At 44.5% G+C, this 12,407-nt stretch overlaps 1 protein-coding gene across 1 annotated transcript in view; it reads left to right on the top strand.

Annotated features, from left to right (window-relative positions):
* CFAP61 (cilia and flagella associated protein 61) overlaps positions 1-12,407 on the top strand; it is a 310,458-nt gene that overhangs the window by 281,733 nt on the left and 16,318 nt on the right. Inside the window, exon 28 of the mRNA XM_032142470.2 lies at positions 11,959-12,049. Within this exon, the coding sequence (XP_031998361.1) occupies positions 11,959-12,049 (91 nt within the window). The remainder of the gene's footprint in view (positions 1-11,958; positions 12,050-12,407) is intronic.

The raw sequence follows: 12,407 nt of genomic DNA, 5'->3' as shown, positions 1-12,407 counted from the left end.
TCCTTTGTAGGGACATGGATGAAACTGGAAAACATCATTCTCAGTAAACTATTGCAAGGACAAAAAACCAAACACCGCATGTTCTCACTCATAGGTGGGAATTGAACAATGAGAACACATGGACACAGGAAGGGGAACATCATACTCCGGGGACTGTTGTGGGGTTGGGGGAGGGGGGAGGGACAGCATTAGGAGATATACCTAATGCTAAATGACGGGTTAATGGGTGCAGGAAATCAACGTGGCACATGGATAAATATGTAACAAACCTGCACATTGTGCACATGTACCCTAAAACCTAAAGTATAATAAAAAAAAATAAAAAGAAACAGAGAAAATTAATTTAATAATATATTATATTTAACCCAATATATGCCAAACTATTGTCATTTCAACATTTAGTCAATACAAAAACAGTAATAAGCTATTTTACATTTTTGTTGCATTATCTTCAAAATTCAGTGTGTATTTTATACAGGAGGTACATCTCAATTCAGACTAGCCGTTTTTTGTTTGTTTGTTTGTTTTGTGATGGGGTCTCACTCTGTCACCCAGACTGGAGTGCATGGCGCCATCTCAGCTCACTGCAACCTCTGCCTCCCAGGCTCCAGTGATCCTCCCACCTCAGTCTCCAGAGTAGTTGGGATTACAGGCATGTGACACCCCACCCAGTTAATTTTTGTATTTTTTTGTAGAGACAGGGTTTCACCATGTTGCCCAGGCTGGTCTCGAACTCCTGACCTCAAGTGATCCGCCTGCCTCAGCCACCCAGAGTGCTAGTATTAACAGGTGTGAGCCACCACACCTGGCCCAGACTAGCCACATTTTAAGTGCTCAGAAGCCACTGGTGGCTTATGGCTCCTGGACCGGACCATGGGGGCTTCAGCAAGTGCAGCGATGGGCCTCTGTTTTCCTACCTGTAGAACAAGAAGGTTGCCAAAATCTGTAATCTCTTATCTCTCCTAGCTCTAAAAAAATGGAGCTCTGATACCTTGTGAGGAATTCAAGAGAATGTCCTCTCTCAGAGTGAAGTGTCCTTCAGCAGCTGTTGAGCTGGATCCCAGAAGTTTTGTTAATTAACTGTGATCACTTGGTTAGAATGGAGGCTGCAGGGTTCTTCCCCTGGAAAGCTACTACTTTGAGACGATTTATATAGGTATTTTTACCTTCATAACTAATTAGTGATATTTTGAGACTATATAAATACCTTATGTCTCATAATTTCTTCTACAAATTTTAGACTCCATGGACAATTCTTGGCTGAAATAACTATTACTGCACTGTTTACTAAATGGTGATTTTTCTACTTCCATAATTCTTATGTATTTATTACTTAGCATCCTACTGTAAGGAAGAATTGTCCCTTCTCTTCCATTTATTTACTCATTCATTCATTTTTAACAGTGTGGACTCACAGATTCCTGCACTATTCTGTGGGTTGTAATCCATTACCCTCATTATTGTGTTTTGATGAGATATGAACTAGGAATATGTTAGTTAAATTTTCATGCTTGATTTTTGGAAACCACAACCCTGAAATCCTAAGAGGGACAAAAGTGAAGAAACAGTTTGTAGTTTATTATTCTCTCTGTAAAAGCTTTAGAAAAAAAAAAAAAAAAAGGAACACATTAATTAGAAAAGCCTATTTGCTGAAAGAGAATTATTTTTAACATGTATTCATTATTTATTTTTAAAATCATTTTAAACACATCTCAAACATGGTGTGTGTGTTCTGTCCTGGTCAGTGATATTTCTACTAAGTACTTGTTCAGAATTTAAAGAGCCATTACTTTAACCAAAGGAATAATAAGGGAGTGAAATATCTTGCTCTATAGGGTTTGCTAGTTCTTGCAGCCTCCACCTCACAAAAGGTCATTCTATCTGGCTCCTTTGTCCCCCTGACTCGTGGGGGTTTATATGTGCACATATACACTTTTTTTTCTTTTCCTACAGAAAATAGATAGGAAATGGGCATGACGGTGAGTGAGGCTGAGTGGCCGCCTGGCCTAATGCTGGCCTGGGCTCTCTGCAGCCTAATTAAAGGAAAATGGTTGTGCTCTCTATGAAGAGAGAAGCAGAATGAGAGCAGACAGGCACAGGAAGGGAAGCTGAAGCACTAAGAGCTTCCCCTTTTCTGCAGAATTAAATGCTAACCTTGCCTCATACTATTAGTGCTGAACTTATATAACAAATCAATGTAAATAGCTGGCCAACTTCCAGGGCACTAGATTTATTGTGCAAATTCAATTAGTGCAGCCCCTAAAAAACCAGCAATGTGCAAAGAAATACTGTAGATGGACTAAAAGGGAAGAGGTGGAGCACTAAGTCTCAGTCCTGTACCCTGACAGCAGACATTGCTGTAAGGCACTGCCAAACCCAGCTTCCCACCATGGCAAAGTGTGTGAATGACCCGCGGCTGTGCTTTCAGGATAAACTTAAATAGAAACAAAATTCTTAAGTGTATAAACATTATGCTATTTCTACAAGAAAACTGGTTTGCTCTGGCAAGTAAGACCAAAAGTCACAGGTCAGAAGAAAATTCAGCCTGCTTGGGCTTTAGAATGCCTGGGCCTTAATTCCAGGGCCACTTTTCCCAACTGCCACCTGAATGTGTTCAGTGAACAACTGGTTTAACTATTTTGATTTACTTGGTCACCCAACATAGTAAGCAGGCAAAACCAAAGAAATAACTCCATTTGGACAGTTTGTATTTAATTTTCATCAATTCAGACACAAAAAAAGTAAGGCCTCAGTTTAACAATCTCCATGCATTTTTTATTTGTTTCCACAGAATTCTTTTTTAAATTAAAAAAGGTCTCACTCTGTTGCCCAGGCTTGAGATCTGTGGCATGATCATAGCTCACTACAGCCTCAAACTCGGGCTCAAGCAATCCTCCTGCCTCTGCCTCCCAGATAGCTAGGACTACAGGCACGCACCACCACACCCAGCTGATTTTTATTTTTTAATTTTTGTAGAGACAAGGGTCTCCCTGTGTTACCCAGACTGGTCTCAAGCTCCTGTCCTCAATCCTCCCACTTTAGCTTCCCACAGCACTGAGATTACAGGCATGAGCCGCTGTACCTGGCCTATTTCCGCATAATTCTTTAGTGAAAGACAAAACTTCAAGAAGGCTAGTTACAGTGTCCTCTTACCTTTATTGCTCTATAAAATGGCAGGCAAATTAATTTATGCAGTACTTTCGAATGGAGGAAAAGCATTCCCTGAGAAGAAAAACTGCAGTTATGCCAAAGAAAGACTTTCTTTGAATTAAGCAGCAAACAAAAAAGTATTTTAATATTTTAGTTTCTAATTCACACCAGAAAGGATTTGAAGCAGCCTACACAAGTATATGCAATAGGATAATTAAGAACAGTAACAGTAATAATCATTGATATGGAGACTCTCCCCTGTGCCAGGCATAACGCCAAATCTTTCACCTGGAGTGTCTCCGTGAATTCGGATAGTAACTCTTGGAACGAAGGACCATCATTATCCCCATTTTACAGCTAAGAAGACTGAGACTAAGAGAGACTAAAGCTAACTAGCTCTAGATTACATAAGCTGACAAGCGGCAGAGCTGGGGTAAAAAGAAAACGGGCATTAGTAAATGGGAAACTGAGGCCGGGTCAGCAACACGAATCTGAGCTGAGATGGAGAGACCACCAACGCCAGCATCTGTCTTTGTTTAGTCAACTCGCGTCCTGAGAATGCATCACCAACTCAGCTCACGTGTGTTGCTTCCCACTCCTTAGAGATCAGAGCGAGGAGAGAAATGTTAGCACTGGCTAGATTCGTAATTCATGAATTAACATATTCCATCTTCTAAGCTGTTCCTGGGCTGAGTGTCTGGGATTCAGAAAAACAAATGGACAGCAGACAGATCCTTCAGGTAATTCAACTTTCTGAAAACTAAGACTCTGGTTGCAAGGGTGGCAGGGAATTTCTGGTCCTGTCCAGAGCAAATGTGACCTGATGAAGGCACAGAAGGTCAGATTCCATGTTCTTATAGACATCAAAGGACCTAAAGGAAAACTTGTGCTTGCAAGAGAGCACAGCCTCCCTCCCTTGGCAGGGGAGGTCATGGGGCCTGTGGGCTGGTCAGGATTTCCCTCCTAGACAGCTCTGGGTGTTCAGCTCACAGACATCACACACATCATGCTGGTCCCAGTGGCCTCCAGCAGAGGCAAACCATGCACTTGGAGCAGAGAAAGCCTTGCAAAGCAGTGCCTCCCAGCACCAGTGCTGCCAGGCAAGGGAGCCCAGGGTGTGGGAGGCACCTAGTTTTAAGCAATGTTAGCTTCTTCTTTTTTTTTTTTTTCTTTGAGACGAAGTCTCGCTCTGTCGCCCAGGCTACAGAGCAGTGGCACAATCTCAGCTCACTGCCTCCCGGATTCAAGCAATTCTCCTGCCTCAGCCTCCCAAGTAGTTGGTACCACAGGCACGCACCACTACACCCTGCTAATTTTTGTATTTTTTGTAGAGACGGGGTTTCGCCATGTTGGCCAGGCTGATCTCAAACTCCTGACCTCAAATGATCCGCCTGCCTCGGCCTCCCAAAGTGCTGGCATTACAGGCATGACCCGCTGTGTGTGGCCATAGTGTTAGCCTCTGAATTCCCAGGTAAACCAGGATCACTGGCAAAACACTGCTCTGTAGCATTAAGAGAGAGGAATTTTACAAGCCATTCAGAAAATAGCTGATTTCTGCTGAAAATTAGAATTTCAGTCTCAGTGCCAATGAATTGTAAGCCGTTTTTCTGTAGAGCAGGAAACATCTGAGGCCAGCTCTGCGTTGGTACAGTGAGACCACAGCCAAATTATATTTCGAGGCTGCTGCTTTTTCGGTTACGTAGATCATAGCATGTGACAATTACAACTGGTCATCAAATAACCAGTTGGTTTTGCTTTCAAAATCATTAATCTTACCTTTCTAGATCTGCCTCAAAGCAATCAAAAAATTGACTGGATACAGATTCTTGCAAACTCAGGCTGAACTCAAGGAAATATTCAGTCAGATTTCCATCTCAGTCTTCGGGATTTTTTGTTGCAGGGCATCAGGGCTGTGTTTGCTGGTGTCATGGGGTCTCATTTCCAAGCAAACCCAGGAATAACTAGAAATACTTACTTGTTCCTATTCTTATTTTTGAAAATTGTACTGAAATGCATGAATTTACATTCTTTCATGAGTAGAATAAAATGATCGTAACCCTACCTGTTAGTGTGAAGGCAAATTGTGCCTGTTCTCTGCAGTTAAGCCAGGTCGGGCCAGATGGGAACATGTAGGACTCTGAGGACACCGGGACTTTCCCACTGGCTTGGAGGTACAAGTCACACATGGAAACTATTCTGTGGGTTTTCTTCCCCAGAGTGGTCAGTTTTGGAGTAGTTGGAGTCTAGAGTGAAAAACATGTTCTAGCTCTGGAAACCTCAACCAAAAAACATCTCCCAATTTTCATAAATTTAAGAAAAGATTTTTGTTAAAAATAGATGCTGTAGAGTCTTTGGCGTATCACAGCTGATAAAACATCCATTCTGTCTTTCCCCTTCAGGAACAGAATTCTGATTTATAGGGAAGTACATCATATCTAAAATAAATGACAGTGGTTCCCATCCTCCCATGCAACCAAGAAAGCCATATGACCAACCATTGGCCAATAAGATATAAATGGAAGTGCTTTGTGAAACTTCCAGGAACTCTCCTTAGAAGAAAGGAGATGAGTCCTCTTTTTCCCATACTTAATCCCAGAACATATATGTGATGGCAGGAGCTCAGCAGCCATTTTGAATCATGAGGCCAAGGCCCCTATGAATGTACTGTGCTCTGATGTCCATGGAACCATCCTGGCAGCCCTAGACTCCCCATCTAGACCTTCTCTACATGAAAAAAATACAGTTCTGCCTTTTGAAAGCCACAGTTACTTTGAAACTTTCTGTAATTTCAATCATATCTTATCCTAGCTAATGTAGGGGATACTTGGGAAACTGGGGTGATTAAGAGAGTTGCTAGAAAGACTCGGGAAAAAGCATAAGGAAATAGGATTTGGTTGCACAGTTGTTCAGAGCATGGGTCACACAGAACTATGGGTAGGATCTAGTTCAGTCACTTATTAACTCTGTGACCTTGGGCAACTCATTTAAGTTCTCTGAATCTATGTCTTCATCTGTAAAATGGGCCAGCATGCCCCACTTTCTAGGATTAGAATTAGGATGAAATGAGATAATGCACAGAAATGGTGTGCAACAGAGTCTGTGGGTTTGCGTCCCCAGATGAATCTAAGTGTGCCTCCAGCATGAAGCTATAATAGAACAGGATGCCTCCCAGAGTGTAGCAAGCACCCACCAGGTGGTATGCAGGATAGCTCAGGCAGCACAGCCACATCTTACTAATGATGGATTTGTTCCAACAGGAATTAGAATAAAACATAACAAGCACATCAAACCTGTGATTTCATAGATATCATTACTTAGGACAAGACAAAAGTAGTTATTGCAGTTTTTTTAAAAGACAAATCAATGTAAAGAAAATTTTGGGCCAGGCCTGGTGCCTGTAATTCTAGCTACTTGGGAAGATTACTTGAGGCTAGGAGTTTGAGACCAACCTGGGCAACATGGCAAGACCCCGTTTCTAAAAGATTCCAAATAGAAAATTAGCCAGGTGTGATGGTGTTCACCTATAGTCCCAGCTATTTGAGAGGCTGAGGCGCGAGGATCACTTAAGCCCAGGAGTTTGAGGCTGCAGTAAGCTATGATTGTGCCATTGTATTCCAGCCTGGGTGACAAAGCAACACCCTGTCTCTAAAAAAAATTTTTTTAAGAAAATTTGGAAGTATTCAGTAATGTAGTCACACATAAAACGATTGATTCCCAAGTGACTGAAGTTTGGCGAACACTAGCCCAAGACAGGTAGCCTAGGGATGAAGCTGCAGAGAGGACAAAGAAGTGAGGTCAAGAGGGCCACAGTTCCAGGCCTCGTGGAGCACACTCCAGCCCCCGCCTCCCCAGCATGCACCCCTCTGCAGCCCTGCCATGCCAGGCCATCATAAGTGGCTCTGACATTCTCCACCCCCACCCACCATGTGTGCATTTCTGGGGGCAGGGGCTTTCTTTCACCATGGTACCCTCAGTGCCCTTCACATGTTTGACACAGGTGTGCGGGCCATATTCGATTCATGGCAAAGAATTGAACCCTAGGTCTTCTCCTTCCTTGCAACCGTTAATGTCAGAAGCTCTGAAGACACCTGGGACAGAGAAGAGAGGGAGAAAAGTCTACGTGGAAGCACGGGGAAGGAAGGGATGTTCGTTGAGGGGTGGAGTGATGCAGCAGAGGAAGAGGACCAGAGGAAAGCAGCCACTGGAAATAAGGAAACAGGGTTTAGGAAGGCCTCACTAGACCTGTTAGGATGGATGAATGGATGGATGGATGGATGGATGGATGGATGGATGGATGGATGGATAGATGGGTGGGTGGATAGATGGGTGGGTGGATGGGTGGATGGATGGATGGATGGATAGATGGGTGGATGGATAAATGGATGGATGGATGGATGGATGGATGGATAGATGGGTGGGTGGATGGATGGATGGATGGATAGATGGGTGGATGGATAATGGATGGATGGGTGGGTGGATGGATGGATGGATGGATAGATGGATGGATGGATGGATGGATGGATGGATGGATAGATGGGTGGGTGGATGGATGGATGGATGGATGGATGGACAGATAAATGGATGGATTGATAGATGGGTGGATGGATAAATGGATGGATGGATGGATGGATGGATGGATGGATGGATGGATGGATGGATGGATGGACAGAAAAAAAAGAAAGCTAGGACATAGTTCTAGTGTTCTTAGCAGACGTCCCACCATGGAAGAGGTCATGGGGCAGAGGGGCTTTAGGAAATGTGTTTACAATCCTGCCTCCCTCTCACCCAGACCTCTTGCCAGGCCTGGCACACCCAGATGCCTGCTGTGACCCATGGAGAGGAGCAATTCTGGCCAGACTGGTGGGAAAGCAAGGACGAACCACGGAGGCCATCCCCGGCAACTGAGCTGATAGCTGCCACACGAAAACGAGGACGCAGCATTGCCTAATCTGACTCATCAAAGAAAGGCCTGAAACCCAAATTCCAAATGTCATTCAGGCCAAAGTAGATGCATCCATATATCATACCTGGGCTTAGGTATCTGTTTGCTACCGTGGTATTTATCACTGCCTACCTTCTGTGTATGGAATGGAGACGTGACACAGGCTGCTTCATAGAGAGGCAAGCCCCACTAGCTATGCTCTATCCTCTGGCATCACAAGATTGACACTCATGGCTGAGCTTGACGTTCAGGCAGGCATCTTAGAAGGAGAACAGTCTGCCCTCCACCATGCCAGAAAAGACGTGTACAAGCAAGAGCATCATTCTCTAAGGAAACCCGCAGGCCTCCCTGGCGGCAGCTGCCTGCCCGGAGAAAAGTGACCTGACTTTCCAGCAGCCCTCTCTGCAGGTGTGAGTGTCAGCTGGGGAGCCTGTGAACAGCTCTAAAAGTAGACACTGTTTTTTCATGCCAAGAGAAAACTAGAATGCTTTTTATTAAAAAAAAATCTTGGAAAAAGTGATATGTTTCTTCCCTGCCACCCGCCTCCTCTTTGCCACCTGGTGCATAGTTCAGCGTGCCCCACCACGCTGTGCCAGTGCTGGAAAGAGCACGCTTGCAGTCGCAGCACTCCTTTCCTGCTGGCCAGGAAGGCCTTGGCCTTGGACTTGAGATCCTGGCCTTTAAAGGACACCTTTACCACTTCTCTTTCCCCGTAGATGAGCTGGACTTTTTCCTATGGTTTCTCCCAGTGTGTTGTGTTGATCAGCTTTCCTCGGCCTTCAGCATGTCTAATGGCCAAGCCGTCCCTCACATCCCCACTCAGTTCATGAGTCTGTCTATGTAACTGCCTGGATGAGCAGGCAAGGATGACCTCTGGAGACGTCTAGTCAATTGCTTAATGATCGGACTATATCGACCAGAAATGGTTAATTCAGTTCCGCAAGTCAGAATCTCCCAGGGCTTCTTGGAAAAGTGTATTACTTGCAGAAGTGATGGGGAATTTAAGTCCTCCCAGATAAACCAGGCTGGCCATTGGCAGCATGAACAGAGACAGTAACGTCTTCTATTTCAGTCTTGAAGAGGTGTAACTTTTTTCTCCCAGCTGTGCAAAAATGATTTTTGTGGCATTGACGCGCACATGCACACAGCCCTTTAAAAAGCGCGTTGGAGCCATGTGCATACCTGGCCCTCTCTCCTGAAAATTTCTAGATGACAAGCTGTGTGGGTTACTTCATGGCTCCTAGTAGTCTTCCCCTTTTGAATATAAATTGAGGAAAAAAGTTAATATTTTTTATTTTTAGAATTCACAATATTCATGGAAATACAAATTTCCCAAAAGCTCATCACGAATGCTGATGGCACCATAGTACCTGGCGGCCAAAAATGCAGAAACCTGGCCCTAAGCTTCACCAGGATCCAAGATGCTCCTCTCCTTCCTATGGATACAGAAGGAGCCTAAAGCATAGAAGTCGTTCAACCTGGGGGAGGTCTAAAACTGTTATTTTTATTTTCTTAGAGACAGGGTTTCACTCTGTCACCTAGGCTGGAGTGCAGTGGCATGATCACAGCTCACTGCAGCCTCGAACTCCTGCGCTCAGGCGATCCTCCCACCTCAGCCTCCCTAGTAGCTGGGACCACAGGCATGTGTCACCACCACACCTGGCTAATTTTTTTTTATTTTTTATTTTTTATTTTTTGTAGAGATGGGGGTCTCACTGTGTTATCCAGGCTGGTCTTGAACTCCTGGTCTCAAGTGATCCTCCTACCTTGGCCTCCCAAAGTGCTGGGATTGCAGGCACGACACATCATACCTGGTTCCTAAAACTTTTCTTAAAGCAGAATTTCCTCCTAACATTATTGTATCAAAAGGAAACCATCTTCATTTGACTCAACGTTACAATCAATTGTAAAATAGGTTTGGTTAAATTCAGAGCTTTTCCAGTTTGAATGATGAAAGCTGCCATGCTGCTGCTGTAGGATGATTTTAGGACGCCCACAGGATCCGAGACACCCTCACTCCTCCTGACCACCTTCACCTGGGAGCCTGTAGCTGGTGCTAAAGTTCTCCCTGGATAGGGGAAAGCAGCTGGGTCTGAGCCCCGCCCTCACCGTGCAGGTCTCTGCCAGGAGCTTGGGCCCCGAGGCCCAGCCCTGGGCCAGCCACCGTGATAACCCGGAGTGCACAGCCCTAAGTTGCAAATCCATTCCCTTTAGAGTTGCTGGCAAGTGTGATGTGTATTGTTGTGTGGTTGGGAGAACACCACTCTATTTCTGAAATAAAACCTGGACACTAGGATTTTTTTCAATGTTTTACAAAAATTGTTACACAGCCTGCATTTTCTCTAATACAATTCAAGTTCCTCCAAAGTTAATTTGCCGGGGGTTCAGAGGGAGGCAAGGAGAGAGGGTGAGTAGGCAGAGCATAGAGGGCTTTTTAGGGCAGGGACGTTATTCTGCATGATAAGGCTGTGGGAGCCCGGGTGTTTAGATGGAGGGCCGGAGCTCGTGGCAGGCCACAGTGGGTTCCCAAGGGAAGTGGGACTTCACAGAACTCCCTCTCTGAAGCAGACGATGAAGGGTCTCCGACGGGCAACACAGAGGGCAGAGTTGTAAAGGCGCTGGGCAGGGAGCATGGCCCGAGAGCACCTGGGCTGTTGGAACAGGCGGCACTGGAAATGAGGAAAGCAGCCAGCAGGCGGTTCCGCCACCAGACGGAGGTGGCCGTAGACCCCCAAAACCAAGGGAGTGGGAGCTCCGATGGTGCCATGGAAACAAACATCGGAGATTTCAGCCGCTGAGGAAAGACAGTGTGTTAACAGCTGGATGAACATACCACCTGAACAGCAACGCGGGCGAGTCAGCAGGAACTGATGCCGTGTTGTGATCCAGCGAGTGGGCGTGGGGTGAGGCCTGATACCGCTGAGTGCCAGGCTGTCCCTCACACAGACTCTCTGCGTTGTATCTGTCCTCTAGTGCCCCCGTGGCCCCTGGGACACTTTACCTCCATCCCTAAGAACTAACTTTTACGTCTTGGAAAACGGAAGGTGCCCATCCACGTGGGGGCACCAGGTTTTTCCTTCCCCTGTGCGCACACAGGACATCCATAAACAGTAGTAAGGACAGCTAGCTCACATCCAGAGGAGAGCAAAGCCCACCTGAGCTACATGGCTTTGACCCTGAAGCAGTTAAGTTCCCTGTTCCAAGACACTTAAAGTAAGAGTTAAAATACCAATAAGAGTTCTTGGTTATTCCAAAAATGCATCAAATTTTCCACTTAAATAAAGGATAATCTTATTATTCTCCATATAAGAAAGCATTTCAACTTTCAGTGAAAAGTTAGCAAATATGAACACCAAAAAATGCAGCTCTTCTACAAGAGATTCAATTAAGCGTTGATGCGACCGTGTGAACAGCATGTTGCAGCACCAAGGCAGCCTGTTTTTCTGGCCATTATTAATCCAGAAACCTTAATGATGAACAACATTTGTGTTATTGTCTACCCAAATTTAATTTATTTATGCAGCAGTTAATCTTGCAATCTGTTTTTCTCAAACGAGGGCAGATAATGGAGACACCGTTCTTTACAAGTCTTCAGGCTTTTAAATTCTGATAAAATCAGGATTCTTCACTGGGTCTTGCCCCAGCTCTGAATTAAACCACTTTAAATGTAATTATGGGACCTGGCCTTACAGCAGGAACATCCATTTAAAAAATTGATTGGTCAGGCTGTTCCACAAGACATTTTATGAGCAAACGATTGCAATGAGGCCAGAACTGTAATTTATAAAGGCAAAAAAGCAGGTAAATACTTTATTAGTGGTAATGAGAGGGTTGCCAGCTCACTGAGTCTCTTCTTTCCTTACCAGCTACTTCACCGAGCCGTGGTGCCTGGCCCTGTTCCACGATCGTTTTATTGATCTCAGGAAAGAGTTACGTCAAATCTTAGCCTCCAAGGAGGTAAGAGTGATTAATGGATATGTGGATTATTCCTTGCAAATTATAAGCAGCTGATAGCTGTTGATCATTTAGACTTTTCCCTACATTCCCACTTTATGGTTTTACTTTTTAAAACAACTGTGTCTCCTATCAACAAACTGTGGAGCGTGTAAATGCAGACTGTGATATTTCAGGGAAAGTGATTTTATTTAAATCTTTCTATGGGGGGCAAATTTCTTTTTCCTTTTTATAACGAACTGTATTTTTCTGATCAGCTCAGAATGCTGGCAGAAAACTGAATCTGAGTTGCATCTACTTGCCCTCAAGAACGAAGGTTGCATTCCTTTAGTTTCTTTTTTTTTTTTTTTTTTTTTTTTTT

This window comes from Hylobates moloch, unplaced genomic scaffold (genome assembly GCF_009828535.3).
Source record: "Hylobates moloch isolate HMO894 unplaced genomic scaffold, HMol_V3 SCAFFOLD_21, whole genome shotgun sequence".
Taxonomy (NCBI): Eukaryota; Metazoa; Chordata; class Mammalia; order Primates; family Hylobatidae; genus Hylobates; species Hylobates moloch.
The sequence above is the reverse complement of the archived record's forward strand: the minus strand, read 5'-3'. Positions and strand labels throughout refer to the sequence as shown.